Source organism: Ranitomeya imitator, chromosome 7 (assembly GCF_032444005.1).
Source record: "Ranitomeya imitator isolate aRanImi1 chromosome 7, aRanImi1.pri, whole genome shotgun sequence".
Taxonomy (NCBI): Eukaryota; Metazoa; Chordata; class Amphibia; order Anura; family Dendrobatidae; genus Ranitomeya; species Ranitomeya imitator.
This window is the reverse complement of record NC_091288.1, coordinates 41,022,218-41,040,088: the sequence shown is the minus strand read 5'-3', so window position 1 is coordinate 41,040,088 and position 17,871 is coordinate 41,022,218. Positions and strand designations below refer to the sequence as shown.

The window sequence follows — 17,871 nt, the reverse complement described above, 5'->3', positions numbered from 1 at the left end:
TTATAAGAGCGTCCGGCCTTTCAGCCCGGATGAGTCACACTACAATCCAGGCTAGGAAGCCTTCGCTGTCTTCCAGGTTCTACTATCGTACTTGGAAGACTTTCGTTCATGCGAGTCCAACCGCTTTTCACCTATGTCCTTTTTCCCTGCCTTCCATTTGGTTTTCCTTCAGGCAGGACGGGATTCGGGCTTCGCTCTTAGTTCCCTATAGGGCCAGGTTCCTGCACTCTTCTTCCCTTTAAGAAGACGTTATCTTCTCAGCCACAGGTTAAGACCTCCCTTCAATGAGTAGCCCACGCTGTCCCTCCGTACAGGGTCTCTGGTTTCATGGGATTTAAAGGTTGGGTTGGTTGTGCTTAGGGGTTTCCCCCTTATAGCCTCTCAAGGAGTTTTCCCTGTCAGTTCTATCTCGGAAGGTGGCGTTTTCCAGGTCCATCTCTTCGATCCGCCGCGTTATTGAGTTGGCGGCCATTTCTTGCCGACCTCCTTTCTTGATTTTAAACCAGGACAAGGTGGTCGCAGACCTCTGCCTTCCTTCCTTTCTCGAGGTGGTTTTCATCTTTCCACCTCAACGAGGACATCGTTATACCTTTCCTTTTGTCCAGCTCCGACTCATCCTCTGGAGTGATCGTTGAACAGGCTGGGTCTCGTCAGGGCAGTGAGGATCTCCCTGGCTAGCACAGCCGCTTTCCGAAAGATGGATTCTCTTTTCGCCATCCCTGATGGCGTGTGTAGAGGCCTGCCGGCTTCCAAGGCAACTATTGCTCGCTCTATCAGAACGGCAATTTTGGAAGCTTACCGGGTCAAGAACAAGAGTGCCTCCTGAGATAAAGGCTCACTCTACCCGGGCAGTCGGCGCTTCCAGTGCGGTACGCCACGGGGTTATCGCTGACGGCTTTGCAAGCGGCAACCTGGTCTTCCATCCACACGTTTTGCCGAACTACGGCGGACTCCAGCCTGGGCAGAAGGATCCTGCAGGCGGCATTGGTGAGTCCTCGGACCTGATGGAAGTATGTTTTTCCCACCCCAGGGAATGCTTTGGGACGTCCCATGGTTCCTGTGTCCCCCAATGAAAGGCGATAGAGAAAACAGGATTTTTGGTTGCTTACCGTAAAATCTGTTTCTCGGAGCCTTCATTGGGGGACACAGCACCCTCCCAAGTTGAACAGCTCTGTTTACTGTATACGTTTGAGTTATTTGAACACTCTTTGAGTGTTTGAAACTGTTAATCTATGGAGCGCCGTGGAATTTGTTGGCGCTATGTAGATAAAGTTTATTATTATTATTATATTATTATTATTCTTTCTCTTTTACACGTTACTTCTCCTACTGCTTTCTCACTAACTGAATATCCTACTTCCTGTCGGTAGGGTGTATACTGCAGAGGAGGAGCTAACTTTTATTTGCATAGTGTCAGCCTCCTAGTGGCAGCAGCATACACCCATGGTTCCTGTGTCCCCCAATGAAGGCTCCGAGAAACAGATTTTACGGTAAGCAACCAAAAATCCTGTTTTTTTAAAGTATAACTAAACGTTATTGATCAGCGTTTCTAAAGTTCTGAATCTTTGTGGTGTACTTATTTTGCTTCTCCCCATGCCTAACATGATGCTGAAAGTTCCGTCTTGTCTGCTTATCTCTTGCTGTGTTGTCAGCTGATTTGAAGTGCAGATCTAGCTAAGCTTCCTCTCAGAGTGAGCTTCATTTCTATCCTCCCTCATGTTCAGACACCACCTCCTGTCTGAGGATGGGGGAATGGAACAGAGAAGCTCAAACAGGAGCACAAATTTTACTAGACCTAACAAAGTTAGTTAATTAAAAAAAATAGGGAGCACTACATCTTATAAGGAGACCTATGTATCTGGCAGTGGAATGGACATTGCTTAGGACTGCGGTAAACTAAAACCTTACATGTGTGGATGAATGGCTGTCCGTGCTGGTGCTGGCGGGCGGCTCTCTTCGTACCTCCGGAGCAGTGTCAGGTACTCGTACGCGCACATAGTTTATGACATGACGCATATTACACAGCAGGCTGCTACCGGGAAACCAGCTGTCGTGGCAGCGATCTGGTCCAGCGATGTCCTGAAAAGAGGATAGAGACATGTTACAGTGGTAATTCGACAGGTTTAAAAAGCAAAACCAAAAAACAGTCCATATAGTTCAACAGGGGGTAACCGCTGCAGCCAATCACGTGATTAACAGCAGCAGTAAATAGATGGGAGAGGATTGTAGCAATTCTGGGGGTATACCTCGTCGCAAGGCTCGTCCTCTGGATAATTTTCCAATCCCAGCTCTATGAGATAAAGGACCATGCAGAGGACGTGTTCAGACATATTCTGATGATCCATCAATATCTACAAGAAAGGAACAACTGGTGAGATTATGGGAGGGCACAGGTGAGATTCTGGGGGACACAGGTGAGAATCCGGGGGAGGGGGGGTACAGGTGAGATTCCAGGGGGTACGGGTGAGATTCCGGGGGTACAGGTGAGATTTGGGGGGGGGGGGGTACAGGTGAGATCCCTGGGGGTACAGGTGAGATTCCTGGGGGTACAGGCGAGAATCCAGGGTGGGGGTGGGGGGGGGTTTACAGGTGAGATTCCGGGGGAGGAACAGGTGAGAATCCGGGGGTGGGGGGTAAAGGTTAGAATCCGTTGGGGGGTGGGGGGTACAGGTGAGAATCCGGGGGGAAGGGGGGGTAGAGGGTTACAGGTGAGACTCCTGCGGGCACAGGTGAGATTCCGGGGGTTACACGTGAGATTCCGGGGGGGGGGGGGGGGGCAGGTGAGATTCCGGGGTGGGGGGCACAGGTGAGATTCCGGGGGGGTGCTCAGGTGAGATGATTTCCATTGGCACAGGGGGGGGCGGACAGGTACAGGTGAGATAGATTTCAAGGGGGTTACAGGTGAGATCCCGGGGGCACAGGTGAGATTCCGGGGGGACACAGAGGTGAGATTTGGGGGGAAGGGGAGGGGGGGGGCGCGAAGGTGCGATTGCGGGGGGGCACAGGTTAGATTCCAGGGGGGGACACAGGTTAGATTCCAGGGGGGGGACACTGGTCAGGTTCTGGGGGGGGGGCACAGGTGACATTGCGGGGGGCACAGGTGACATTGCGGGGGGCACAGGTGAGATGTGACTGCATGCTGGTGGAGCCTTGTTCTCTGGCTGTGGCTTCTTCCCCGCTGGGTACGGGTCACACACGCACCTTGTAGAGGAGAGTGAAGAGCACGATGTGTAACGTTTTGCAGTGCAGGAGCCTCATCAGCCCTTTATAACTGCGATGCAGAGGGGTCCTCTTCTTGTAAGGCGGCCATGGGTTTCCAGGACATCGGCCAATCTGCTTTAAACTAAGAAAAACAGGGAAAACAATCCTGTGAACAATTCTGTGCGCAGCAGTCAGCACAAAAACTTACACAAAGAAAAAAAAGAACAAAAAAAACTTAAAATCACTAGTTTTTGAGGTATAGTCACACATGCGTTTTTTTTTTCTCCCACATCAAAAATGCACACTGTTGGCAAGAAGAATGTGTTTTTGGTTGTGGTTTTTTTTTTTTTTAATAAATTCACTTGAATGGGTGAAAAAAAGCAGCAAAAATGCTGTGTGTGAACAAGTACTTTCACAATTAAAAGGGGAAAAAAAAAAAAAAAAAAAAACAACAACTGCAACTTTGGCAACTTTTTAAAGCAGAGTTACTGATAAGATGTAACTCAAGCTCTTAATATGCTTTATATGAATAGTGCATAGCATGGCGTCGCCATCATAGCCCGGGCACATGAAGGACAGGCAGCGGTCACTGAACGGCTTCTTCTATCCTCTAGGAAGGAGCCCCCAGAACATCATCAGCACCCTAGAAAGCCAGTAAGTTGTGATTATGGGAAAACCTCCAATGTTGGGGTGTACATCCAGTCCTCCCATATCCTCACACACATGCACGCTTGGTTCAGCTGAGTGTGCATGTGTTCTCAATAATGAGAGTGTAAGATGCCGTCTGACTCCTCTGGGAGAGAAAAGAATCGGACCTTAAAATTTAGCATGTTCGATCCTTCAAACCCTCAGCATCACGTCCGTAGGGGTGTGGGTGGGGAGGAGGGGAGCCTAGGGGTCTTCAACTGCATTTAATGGCTTGTTCCGAGCACGCTCTGTAACTTGCCATCCACTCTTTTTGAGTGGGTGATCACCATTCTGCCAGTACTATAAGTGCTGGAACTTCATTTCCAACCCAGCATGCGTTTCCCTTAGTTTTTGTCCAATGCTTTTCCTTCCTTTAATGGTGAGGCCACCTCTACGTTATGCCTGTATGCAGTATACTAGACGAGAGAGAAAGATCTGCCGTCACTGCTCAGTGTCTGTACATGAACAGATTACACTTGACAACAGGCAGTATACAACAAAGTTCATTTTTCATTTCACAAATTAATAGGCCACATGAAAATAAACAACTTTGCCATATATCACATCACAGAAATCTGCTTCTTTCTCCACCAAAACTGATTTTTCATTTTCAAAATTTTCAGATTCCGGATAGAATCTGCATTCCGTGAAGACAGATTTTTACATCACTGAGATAGAATTTCACCAGTAGCAACTGCCTTTTCCTAAGTATAGGAGGGGGCGAGAAAAGGGGAATAGCTAGAGGCAGAACTCCTCCCTCCCTCCATAGAATCTTATAAGCACCAACGTCATCTCCTATCTCAGTGATGTCAAAATCTGTCATCACTGAATACAAAGTTCACACAGGAACTGAGGATGTTGAAAATGAAATAAATTTTTTTTTAAAAAAAGCAGATTTCTTTAATAAAGTATATTAAAATGTTGCATATTTTCATGTATATTATTGATTTATCAAATGAAAATAAATAAAGACGACAATAACGCTTTAAACAAAAGGGGAGGCACCTAGTGTCCGGCACTTTAGAATGATTTCAATGGAGCATGAACTATATATATATATATATATATATATATATATATATATATATATATATATATATATATATATATTTTTTTTTTTTATTTATATTTGTAGCTCTGTGTCGGGAAAGCTTATGACCTGCGATCACTATAAATACATATTAATAGTAAAATTTTGGATCTTTTTAAGATTTTGGAAAAAAAAATTATTTTTGTTTCTACAGATCTGATGGACTATCCCTTTAAAAATCTAATTAGAATAGTAAGCAGCTCAAAGTCAGCAAGTATAAGAAAACTCCTTTCCTTGCAGGAAAAAAAAAAAGACAAGGTTACTTTAAGTCTCTTTTTAGCAGGACTTCAGGGAAATGCAGCATCCAATTAGCAAATAAATTGCTCTGGAATAAAGGTTAAGCAATATTTGCTCACGCTGGAAGCAATGCATCATTCATTCTGACGGCTCATTCCAAAAACACTAGCAGACGAATGGAAGTGAAAAAAGCCCGAATGTCAGCTAAATTGGAGGAGAGCATTTTATTCCTGCAATAATGCCCTTTTCTGATATTTAGCATAAAAATAAATAAATCATTTGCTTATAAAAGGTGCAATCGTTATTCTTCTCGTCTGTTGTAAACCAGTTTGCAATGGTGGATTTGTCCAGCTGTGTAAAGGTAAGACTGACGATGGCTCACCACTTACAATGCGGTGTATCGGTCCATGGCGGACTGCACGTCTCTGCGGTACACGGTGCGGAGGATAACCATCACGGGGTCAAATTCTTGGTCCCAGACCTCACCTTTGCCGGGAGAGAAAGAAACAATGTCTTGGCTTGGGGTCATTTACTATACATGTTCAAAAACTCTGCATGAAGGGAATCTGTGGCCACTTAATATGAGAGCAGCATAATATACGGACAGAGACCCTGATTCCAGTGATGTGTCACTGACTGGGCTGCTTGCTGTCATTATGATAAAATACCTGATTAGTAGGAAATCATTATGCCATGTAGTCTCTGTATAACTACGCCTCCCCAAGCACTGATTGGCAGCTTTCTGCCTATGCAGAGTAGATGCAAAAAAAGAAGCCAATCAGTGGTGTAAGCGAGAGTTTTACACAGTTCAGCGTTCAGAGATCTGGTAGATCTGTAGCAGATAAAACAGGGATTTTATCAAAAATGCAGCAAGCAGCACGGTAAGGGACACATCGCTTGAAACAGGGTCTCTGCCCCTACATTATGCTGTTCTCTGATAGGATAGCAAAAATCTTGTGAAAGATTCCCGTATAGAAAAAAAAAAAATTTTTGTCCATCAAGTCCTAAATTTGCAACTTGATGCATTGAATTTGGGTAGGGAAGAATGATCAGATTGCGCCCCTATTGCCGCAGGCAGAGAGAATAGACTTATCTGACACATTGCACCAAACTGTAGCTGTGCGAGAGTCAAACTAAACAAATAGGCAGGTGCCCAGCTACTAGCCTACTAGGCACGGATCCGGCCCTAGAACAGATGTTACAACCCTCGGAGGTGCGGAATCACAGAGATCGGGGCCACCCAAAAGGTCAAGTCAATGCAAAGTGAAAAAACAAAAACACAACAAAAACCACTGTATTTTGTGCTACAATGCCCTGGAGGAGCCGCTGCTTGGAGAACGGACCTTGTATCCCGGAGGCAAATGTTCCGAAGTTATGTGCTCGAGAAAACGCTCTTAACCCCTGAGCAGCTGTTTAGGTTTAAAGGTCATCTGCCTATTCACAGCCACGGGGACTGTAAGCTCGTTTATAGATGTAATTATAGCCAGCGGCAAAATTAGTTATAAGCAGAGTATAGTATACATGAATAAAAAAAATTATATATATTAATTATATTATAAATAATAATAATAAAAATCACGCTGATTTTGCTCAGACAGTGGGTTAAGAGCGTTGTCAGATACTGGAAACCAAAAATTAGCCAAAAAGTTTAATGTAAAGAGTAGAATATGGAATGTTCTAGAATTCCGTGATGTTTACAGTCCACCTATTTTCCTTTAGGCTATGTGCACACGTTCAGGATTTCTTGCAGAAATTTCCTGAGAAAAACCTGAAATTTTCTGCAAGAAATCTGCATGCGTTTTTGCGCGTTTTTACCGTGTTTTTGGTGTGTTTTGGTGCTGTAGATAAGCCCCTGATGCTGGTGGGCTTAGCTCACCTTCGATTTTGGGGGTGGCAGGTTCCCTTTAACCCCTTTACCCCCAAGGGTGGTTTGCACGTTAATGACCAGGCCAATTTTTACAATTCTGACCACTGTCCCTTTATGAGGTTATAACTCCGAAACGCTTCAACGGATCCTGGTGATTCTGACATTGTTTTCTCGTGACATATTGTACTTCATGATAGTGGTAAAATTTCTTTGATAGTACCTGCGTTTATTTGTGAAAAAAACGGAAATTTGGCGAAAATTTTGAAAATTTCGCAATTTTCAAACTTTGAATTTTTATGCAATTAAATCACAGAGATATGTCACACAAAATACTTAATAAGTAACATTTCCCACATGTCTCCTTTACATCAGCATAATTTTGGAACCAATTTTTTTTTTTGTTAGGGAGTTATAAGGGTTAAAAGTTGACCAGCAATTTCTCATTTTTACAACACCATTTTTTTTTAGGGACCACGTCTCATTTGAAGTCATTTTGAGGGGTCTATATGATAGAAAATGCCCAAGTGTGACACCATTCTAAAAACTGCACCCCTCAAGGTGCTCAAAACCACATTCAAGAAGTTTATTAACCCTTCAGGTGTTTAATAGGAATTTTTGGAATGTTTAAATAAAAATGAACATTTAACTTTTTTACACAAAAAATTTACTTCAGCTCCAATTTGTTTTATTTTACCAAGGGTAACAGGAGAAATTGGACCCAAAAAGTTGTTGTCCAATTTGTCCTGAGTACGCTGATACCCCATATGTGGCAGTAAACCACTGTTTGGGCGCATGGGAGAGCTCGGAAGGGAAGGAGCGCTATTTGACTTTTCAATGCAAACTTGACAGGAATTGAGATGGGACGCCATGTTGCGTTTGGAGAGCCACTGATGTGCCTAAACATTGAAACCCCCCACAAGTGACACCATTTTGGAAAGTAGACCCCCTAAGGAACTTATCTGGATGTGTGGTGAGCACTTTGACCCACCAAGTGCTTCACAGAAGTTTATAATGCAGAACCGTAAAAATAAAAAATCATATTTTTTCACAAAAATTATATTTTTGCCCCCAATTTTTTATTTTTCCAAGGGTAAGAGAAGAAATTGGACCTCAAAAGTTGTTGTCCAATTTGTCCTGAGTACGCTGATACCCCATATGTGGCAGTAAACCACTGTTTGGGCGCATGGGAGAGCTCGGAAGGGAAGGAGCGCAGTTTGACTTTTCAATGCAAAATTGACAGAAATTGAGATGGGACGCCATGTTGCGTTTGGAGAGCCACTGATGTGCCTAAACATTGAAACCCCCCACAAGTGACACCATTTTGGAAAGTAGACCCCCTAAGGAACTTATCTAGAGGTGTGGTGAGCACTTTGACCCACCAAGTGCTTCACAGAAGTTTATAATGCAGAACCGTAAAAATAAAAAATCATATTTTTTCACAAAAATTATATTTTTGCCCCCAATTTTTTATTTTTCCAAGGGTAAGAGAAGAAATTGGACCTCAAAAGTTGTTGTCCAATTTGTCCCGAGTACGCTGATACCCCATATGTGGCAGTAAACCACTGTTTGGGCGCATGGGAGAGCTCGGAAGGGAAGGAGCGCCGTTTGACTTTTCAATGCAAAATTGACAGGAATTGAGATGGGACGCCATGTTGCGTTTGGAGAGCCACTGATGTGCCTAAACATTGAAACCCCCCACAAGTGACACCATTTTGGAAAGTAGACCCCCTAAGGAACTTATCTAGAGGTGTGGTGAGCACTTTGACCCACCAAGTGCTTCACAGAAGTTTATAATGCAGAACCGTAAAAATAAAAAATCATATTTTTTCACAAAAATTATATTTTTGCCCCCAATTTTTTATTTTTCCAAGGGTAAGAGAAGAAATTGGACCTCAAAAGTTGTTGTCCAATTTGTCCCGAGTACGCTGATACCCCATATGTGGCAGTAAACCACTGTTTGGGCGCATGGGAGAGCTCGGAAGGGAAGGAGCGCCGTTTGACTTTTCAATGCAAAATTGACAGGAATTGAGATGGGACGCCATGTTGCGTTTGGAGAGCCACTGATGTGCCTAAACATTGAAACCCCCCACAAGTGACACCATTTTGGAAAGTAGACCCCCTAAGGAACTTATCTGGATGTGTGGTGAGCACTTTGACCCACCAAGGGCTTCACAGAAGTTTATAATGCAGAGCCATAAAAATAAAACAAAATTTTTTTCCCACAAAAATTATTTTTTAGCCCCCAGTTTTGTATTTTCCCTAGGGTAAGAGGAGAAATTGGACCACAAAAGTTGTTGTCCAATTTGTCCTGAGTACGCTGATACCCCATATGTGGGGGGGAACCACCGTTTGGGCGCATGGGAGGGTTCGGAAGGGAAGGAGCGCCATTTGGAATGCAGACTTAGATGGAATGGTCTGCAGGCGTCACATTGCGTTTGCAGAGCCCCTAATGTACCTAAACAGTAGAAACCCCCCACAAGTGACACCATTTTGGAAAGTAGACCCCCTAAGGAACTCATCTTGATGTGTTGTGAGAGCTTTGAACCCCCAAGTATTTCACTACAGTTTATAACGCAGAGCCATGCAAATAAAAAATATTTTTTTTTCCACAAAAATTATATTTTAGCCCCCAGTTTTGTATTTTTCCAAGGTTAGCAGGAGAAATTGGACCCTAAATGTTGTTGTCCAATTTGTCCTGAGTACGCTGATACCCGATATGTGGGGGGGAACCACCGTTTGGGCGCATGGGAGGGCTCGGAAGGGAAGGAGCATCATTTGGAATGCAGACTTAGATGGATTGGTCTGCAGGCGTCACATTGCGTTTGCAGAGCCCCTAATGTACCTAAACAGTAGAAACCCCCCACAAGTGACCCCATATTGGAAACTAGACCCCTCAATGAACTTATCTAGATGTGTTGTGAGAACTTTGAACCCCCAAGTGTTTCACTACAGTTTATAACGCAGAGCCGTGAAAATAAAAAATCTTTTTGTTTTCCCACAAAAATTATTTTTTAGCCCCCAGTTTTGTATTTTCCCAAGGGTAACAGGAGAAATTGGTCCACAAAAGTTGTTGTCCAATTTGTCCTGAGTACGCTGATACCCGATATGTGGGGGGGAACCACCGTTTGGGCGCATGGGAGGGCTCGGAAGGGAAGGAGCATCATTTGGAATGCAGACTTAGATGGATTGGTCTGCAGGCGTCACATTGCGTTTGCAGAGCCCCTAATGTACCTAAACAGTAGAAACCCCCCACAAGTGACCCCATATTGGAAACTAGACCCCTCAATGAACTTATCTAGATGTGTTGTGAGAACTTTGAACCCCCAAGTGTTTCACTACAGTTTATAACGCAGAGCCGTGAAAATAAAAAATCTTTTTGTTTTCCCACAAAAATTATTTTTTAGCCCCCAGTTTTGTATTTTCCCAAGGGTAACAGGAGAAATTGGTCCACAAAAGTTGTTGTCCAATTTGTCCTGAGTACGCTGATACCCCATATGTTGGGGTAAACCCCTGTTTGGGCACACAGGAGAGCTCGGAAGGGAAGGAGCACTGTTTTACTTTTTCAACGCAGAATTGGCTGGAATTGAGATCGGACGCCATGTCGTGTTTGGAGAGCCCCTGATGTGCCGAAACAGTGGAAACCCCCCAATTATAACTGAAACCCTAATCTAAACACACCCCTAACCCTAATTCCAACGGTAACCCTAACCACACCTCTAACCCTGACACACCCCTAACCCTAATCCCAACCCTATTCCCAACTGTAAATGTAATCTAAACCCTAACCCTAACTTTAGCCCCAACCCTAACTGTAGCCCCAACCCTAACCCTAACCCTAATCCTAGCCCTAACCCTAGCCCTAACCCTAACCCTAGCCCTAACCCTAGCCCTAACCCTAGCCCTAACCCTAGCCCTAACCCTAGCCCTAGCCCTAACCCTAGCCCTAACCCTAGCCCTAACCCTAGCCCTAACCCTAGCCCTAACCCTAACCCTAACCCTAGCCCTAACCCTAGCCCTAACCCTAGCCCTAGCCCTAACCCTAGCCCTAACCCTAGCCCTAATGGGAAAATGGAAATAAATACATTTTTTTTTATTTTTCCCTAACTAAGGGGGTGATGAAGGGGGGTTTGATTTACTTTTATAGCGAGTTTTTTAGCGGATTTTTATGATTGGCAGCCGTCACACACTGAAAGACCCTTTTTATTGCAAAAAATATTTTTTGCAATACCACATTTTGAGAGCTATAATTTTTCCATATTTTGGTCCACAGAGTCATGTGAGGTCTTGTTTTTTGCGGGACGAGTTGACGTTTTTATTGAAAACATTTTTGGGCACGTGACATTTTTTTATCGCTTTTTATTCCGATTTTTGTGAGGAAGAATGACCAAAAGCCAGCTATTCATGAATTTCTATTGGGGGAGGCGTTTATACCGTTCCGCGTTTGGTAAAATTGATAAATCAGTTTTATTCTTCGGGTCAGTACGATTACAGCGATACCTCATTTATATCATTTTTTTATGGTTTGGTGCTTTTATACGATAAAAACTATTTTACAGAAAAAATAATTATTTTTGCATCGCTTTATTCTCAGGACTATAACTTTTTTATTTTTTTGCTGATGATGCTGTATGGCGGCTCTTTTTTTGCGGGACAATATGACGCTTTCAGCGGTACCATGGTTATTTATATCTGTCCTTTTGATCGCGTGTTATTCCACTTTTTGTTCGGCGGTATGATAATAAAGCGTTGTTTTTTGCCTCGTTTTTTTTTTTTTTTTCTTACGGTGTTTACTGAAGGGGTTAACTAGTGGGCCAGTTTTATAGGTCGGGCCGTTACGGACGCGGCGATACTAAATATGTGTACTTTTATTGGTTTTTTTTTTTATTTAGATGAAGAAATGTATTTATGGGAATAATATTTTTTTTTTTTTTTCATTATTTTGGAATATTTTTTTTTATTTTTTTTACACATTTGGAAATTTTTTTTTTTACTTTTTTACTTTGTCCCAGGGGGGGACATCACAGATCAGTGATCTGACAGTTTGCACAGCACTCTGTCAGATCACTGATCTGATAGGAGTGCAGGCTGCTTCACAGTGCCTGCTCTGAGCAGGCTCTGTGAAGCCACCTCCCTCCCTGCAGGACCCGGATCCGCGGCCATCTTGGATCCGGGGCTCGAGCAGGGAGGGAGGTGAGGAGACCCTCGCAGCAACGCGATCACATCGCGTTGCTGCGGGGGGCTCAGGGAAGCCCGCAGGGAGCCCCCTCCCTGCGCGGTGCTTCCCTGTACCGCCGGCACATCGCGATCATCTTTGATCGCGGTGTGCCAGGGGTTAATGTGCCGGGGGCGGTCCGTGACCGCTCCTGGCACATAGTGCCGGATGTCAGCTGCGATAAGCAGCTGACACCCGGCCGCGATCGGCCGCGCTCCCCCCGTGAGCGCGGCCGATCGGCTATGACGTACTATCCCGTCCAGGGTCAGATAAGCCCAGGGCACCTCGACGGGATAGTACGTCTAAGGTCACAGAGGGGTTAAACAGCAGGTGACCTGCAGTACCCAAGAATGGCCACTAACAGTGTATGGAGCTGTGCTTTTAGTTTCCGTCTGGCCAGGAATCACTAGGTGGGGGGCACTGGGGGTTGGGGGGCATTGGGTGTCGGGACCCCTATTGATCTGATATCATATCTTAAAGATCGGTCCATCATTATAAAAATACCGGACAACCCCTTTAATAGCTGAAAGTACATGGAGCTTATAGATGAACATAAGTACATCCCTTTATTCGGAGAAGGTATAAACTCGGCGGATAGCAGGACTGCAGCTGTAATTCTGGATTCAGAGATGGTCTCATTTACCAAATATCAGCTTAGGACCCCCTCTATGAGCTAGAACGGATAGCTACTCGGCATGTATGTAACTGGCTGCCACACGTCATGGGTGAGTGATCGTGGCAGCAGATCCCATATGGAAGTGATGGTCTGGGATGAGTCGACCCCTTTAAGCCGGAGTCATCGACTGCAGACGAGCTATAAGGCAACGGAGCATTTCTTTTCCAGCCTTCTCCATGTAATGCATGTCTCAGAATACACACGGAACATCTCCTTTATTCGGCCATCTTGGCTATAAATTCTAGCGTGATCAACAAACGTGACGAGGACTGAGCCCATGCGATGGAGGCAATGATGGAGGCAATGATGGAGGCAATGACGGAGGCAATGACAATTTCAAGAAGAGACATAAAAAATATCAGCTCATCAGTTCTGCTCCACCAGACTGGTATTTACGCGGATCCCGGGCAGCGCGCAATGAGTCGTTTCATGAATCATCGGCCTAAACCCTGAATCTTCAGGCTATTTTACCGTAATAACTGGGGGTGTAGAGACCATGGGAGCAGAGTACTGGCTCCCCCAAGTGGTGAATGTGTAGAAGACATGGAAGCTGAATAGAATAGGATTTCACATAAATCTCGGATCCATACTGACTACAGTGACCGTAAGGCCAAGGTCACATCTCTGCAAATCACCGTCCAAGTATGACCCGGCCGCAGGTCTCCTGACCCGAACTGGTGTTTTTGAAATATTATAGAGAAGTTCAGCCCTATATAAAAAGTAACACGCAATGTGCACAAAAAAACCAAATATTTCCTTTTTGGCCACATTCACACGTTCAGTATTTGGTCAGTATTTTACATCAGTATTTGTAAGCCAAAATCAGGAGTGGAACAATCAGAGGAAAAGTATAATAGACACATGTGCACCACTTCGGCATTTTTCAGGGACCTGGCTAAGGTAACTTTACCCCAGAAGAAAAGTTCTAAAATACGACATAGTCCCAGGCAACACTCACCCTTTGGCGTGTACATCCCCTGCTGCATGGATCCTCCGGGCTCAAATACAGGAGCTTTAAAGTCAGCGACTGCCGACAGCACAGACTCAAAGCTGCAGCTTCCTGGCATTATACCGCTCTTGGGATTAGGGCTTTCCGGAATGTAAGCTAGAAGCTCAGGAAAATAAATGGAGATTCTCACAATCAAAGGGGGAAAGTGATCGGGCCGGAGGAGCTCAGCAGATTCATATATCAATTTGTGGGGAAACATTCAATGTAACATGTATTTCATTTTTTATAATCCCTCCTCTTTTTAAACAAGAGTCCAGTGGGCGGTCCTACTTTTTATAAGAGTCCAGTGGGCGGTCCTACTTTTTATAGGAGTCCAGTGGGCGGTCCTACTTTTTATAGGAGTCCAGTGGGCAGTCCTACTTTTTATAGGAGTCCAGTGGGCGGTCCTACTTTTTATAGGAGTCCAGTGGGCGGTCCTACTTTTTATAGGAGTCCAGTGGGCGGTCCTACTTTTTATAGGAGTCCAGTGGGCGGTCCTACTTTTTATAGGAGTCCAGTGGGCGGTCCTACTTTTTATAGGAGTCCAGTGGGCGGTCCTACTTTTTATAGGAGTCCAGTGGGCGGTCCTACTTTTTATAGGAGTCCAGTGGGCGGTCCTACTTTTTATAGGAGTCCAGTGGGCGGTCCTACTTTTTATAGGAGTCCAGTGGGCGGTCCTACTTTTTATAGGAGTCCAGTGGGCGGTCCTACTTTTTATAGGAGTCCAGTGGGCGGTCCTACTTTTTATAGGAGTCCAGTGGGCGGTCCTACTTTTTATAGGAGTCCAGTGGGCGGTCCTACTTTTTATAGGAGTCCAGTGGGCGGTCCTACTTTTTATAGGAGTCCAGTGGGCGGTCCTACTTTTTATAGGAGTCCAGTGGGCAGTCCTACTTTTTATAGGAGTCCAGTGGGCAGTCCTACTTTTTATAGGAGTCCAGTGGGCAGTCCTACTTTTTATAGGAGTCCAGTGGGCAGTCCTACTTTTTATAGGAGTCCAGTGGGCAGTCCTACTTTTTATAGGAGTCCAGTGGGCAGTCCTACTTTTTATAGGAGTCCAGTGGGCAGTCCTACTTTTTATAGGAGTCCAGTGGGCAGTCCTACTTTTTATAGGAGTCCAGTGGGCAGTCCTACTTTTTATAGGAGTCCAGTGGGCAGTCCTACTTTTTATAGGAGTCCAGTGGGCAGTCCTACTTTTTATAGGAGCCCAGTGGGCAGTCCTACTTTTTATAGGAGCCCAGTGGGCAGTCCTACTTTTTATAGGAGCCCAGTGGGCAGTCCTACTTTTTATAGGAGCCCAGTGGGCAGTCCTACTTTTTATAGGAGCCCAGTGGGCAGTCCTACTTTTTATAGGAGCCCAGTGGGCAGTCCTACTTTTTATAGGAGCCCAGTGGGCAGTCCTACTTTTTATAGGAGCCCAGTGGGCAGTCCTACTTTTTATAGGAGCCCAGTGGGCAGTCCTACTTTTTATAGGAGTCCAGTGGGCAGTCCTACTTTTTATAGGAGTCCAGTGGGCAGTCCTACTTTTTATAGGAGTCCAGTGGGCAGTCCTACTTTATATAGGAGTCCAGTGGGCAGTCCTACTTTATATAGGAGTCCAGTGGGCAGTCCTACTTTTTATAGGAGTCCAGTGGGCAGTCCTACTTTTTATAGGAGTCCAGTGGGCAGTCCTACTTTTTATAGGAGTCCAGTGGGCAGTCCTACTTTTTATAGGAGTCCAGTGGGCAGTCCTACTTTTTTATAGGAGTCCAGTGGGCAGTCCTACTTTTTTATAGGAGTCCAGTGGGCAGTCCTACTTTTTATAGGAGTCCAGTGGGCAGTCCTACTTTTTTATAGGAGTCCACTGGGGGTCCTATTTTTTTTATAGGAGTCCACTGGGGGGTCCTACTTTCATAGGAGTCCAGTGGGCGGACCTACTTTTTATAGGAGTCCAGTGGGCGGTCCTACTTTTTATAGGAGTCCAGTGGGTGGTCCTACTTTCCATAGGAGTCCAGTGGGCGGACCTACTTTTTATAGGAGTCCAGTGGGCAGACCTACTTTTTATAGGAGTCCAGTGGGTGGTCCTACTTTTTATAGGAGTCCAGTGGGCAGTCCTACTTTTTATAGGAGTCCACTGGGTGGTCCTACTTTTTGTAGGAGTCCAGTGGGCGGTCCTAATCAGTGACTGTCAGCAATCCCTGTATAAATGTACACAGAAATAGCTGTCAATCACTGGTCTCTTTATGGCAATTTATACTAAATCTTTTCACACAAGTCCATATATTACTCTGTCCAGCACCTACTCTATAATATGCAGCCGGCAAGTGCAATATAACAAGTTCCCTTTAAAAAAATAAATAAAATAAAATACCCATAGCGGTGACGTGGGGCTGGGGCGGCCAATTACAGCTCGAGCTGCTGGGCCAATCAGCACTCGAGCTGATTGGCCAATCAGCGCTCGAGCCGGGGGCCGGCGGTGACGTGGGGAGCAGGGGCGGCCAATGAGCTGTTGAGCTGGGCGGATTGCGGGGTTAACACGGCGAGTTAACCCCATGAGCACTGGACCCGCCCAGCTGCACCTGAGGACACCTCTGGAGCCTGGGGACCCAATGGGGGACAGCGGCGGCCCAAAGGTAAGGGCCTTACATTTCACAGCGGCCCCCCCAACCCTGCCTTACATTCGGGGGAGGCCTTACATTGGAGGACCCCCCCGAAACCCCCACCCTGTCTTACTTTCGGGGGGGTCCTACTTTTGGGGAAACAGGGTAGCTATAACCTACATAAAATTCTCCAATCGCTGGTAGACGCAGTCAGGTACCTCCTGCCAGTGTTGCACTGTGATGTGGCATTCAAATTAAAGGGGTTTTTCAGTACTTTAATATTGATGACCTAACAATATATTAGATAGGTGGGGGTGTAACCCCTGGTACCGCCGCAGATCAGCTGTTCCAGGTGCTGCCCCGATGTGATGAGGTGCGGAGCTCCACAGCGCCATCAACTGTATAGTGGCTACGGGCGGGTATTGCAAAATTGCCTCTATGGGTGAATCTGCAGCACCTGCATCAACCACTATATAGGGGGCTGTTCTACAACTGAACACATCAGGAGCAGCTGATGGTTGTGAGGGCCGGCAATTGCATCCCCACTATCTAATATTGCTGAACTACCTTAAAGGGAACCTGTCAGCAGGATTGTGCTCAGTAACCTACAGACAGTGTCAGGTCGGTGTGTGTTACACTGATTACAATGATACCTGGTGATGGAATCCGTCTTGTGGTTGTTGTGAAATCTTTATTTTTAGTTTACATAATGAATAAAATACATATTGAAGTTAAAAAAAAAAAAAAAAATCACATTCAGCAGGTAGGTGCCGCCAGTGCCATTTTGCTAGAGGAAAAAAAAAAAAATGTATCCACCATGATGGCGCCGGCCGCGCCCGAGCAGTAGCATCTAGAGATCGCCGATAGCTGCTACTGTGCAGGTGTGGCCGGCTCCATTGAAAAAAATAAATAAATGTATATCACTAAATAAAATAGTTAAATGCATTTTATAGATGCAATCATGCTGCAGCGTCGGTGCCTGATGAATGTGTATTTTTTTTTTCTCAATAGATATTATATTTAGAATATAAAATAGGGGGGCAGGTCAGGAGGGATCAGTGACCTGTCAGAAGCCATACTGGTGAATACCTAATCAAAGCACCACATGCAGACCCCCACAGGCCGCCCCAGGGCACGAGCATATCATTAACTCAAAACTGAAAATAAAGATTAAACAACAACCACAAGACGGATTTCATCACCAGGTATCATTGTAATCAGCATAACGGCGCCAACCTGACACTGTCTGTAGATTACTGAGCACAATCCTGCTGACAGGTTCACTTTAAGGATTGGCCTTCAATATAAAAGTACTAGACAACGCCCTTAGTAACTCC

The 17,871-nt window shown here is 45.1% G+C and overlaps 1 protein-coding gene across 2 annotated transcripts in view; it reads right to left on the bottom strand.

Moving 5' to 3' along the window:
* Positions 1-17,871, bottom strand: part of UBR3 (ubiquitin protein ligase E3 component n-recognin 3) — a 171,625-nt gene that overhangs the window by 86,146 nt on the left and 67,608 nt on the right. For both annotated transcript variants that reach the window (XM_069733106.1, XM_069733107.1), the window contains exons 18-22: positions 13,929-14,070; positions 5,605-5,701; positions 3,202-3,343; positions 2,247-2,351; positions 1,909-2,079 (exon numbers count right to left, since the gene is read on the bottom strand). In XM_069733106.1, the coding sequence (XP_069589207.1) occupies positions 1,909-2,079; positions 2,247-2,351; positions 3,202-3,343; positions 5,605-5,701; positions 13,929-14,070 (657 nt within the window). The remainder of the gene's footprint in view (positions 1-1,908; positions 2,080-2,246; positions 2,352-3,201; positions 3,344-5,604; positions 5,702-13,928; positions 14,071-17,871) is intronic.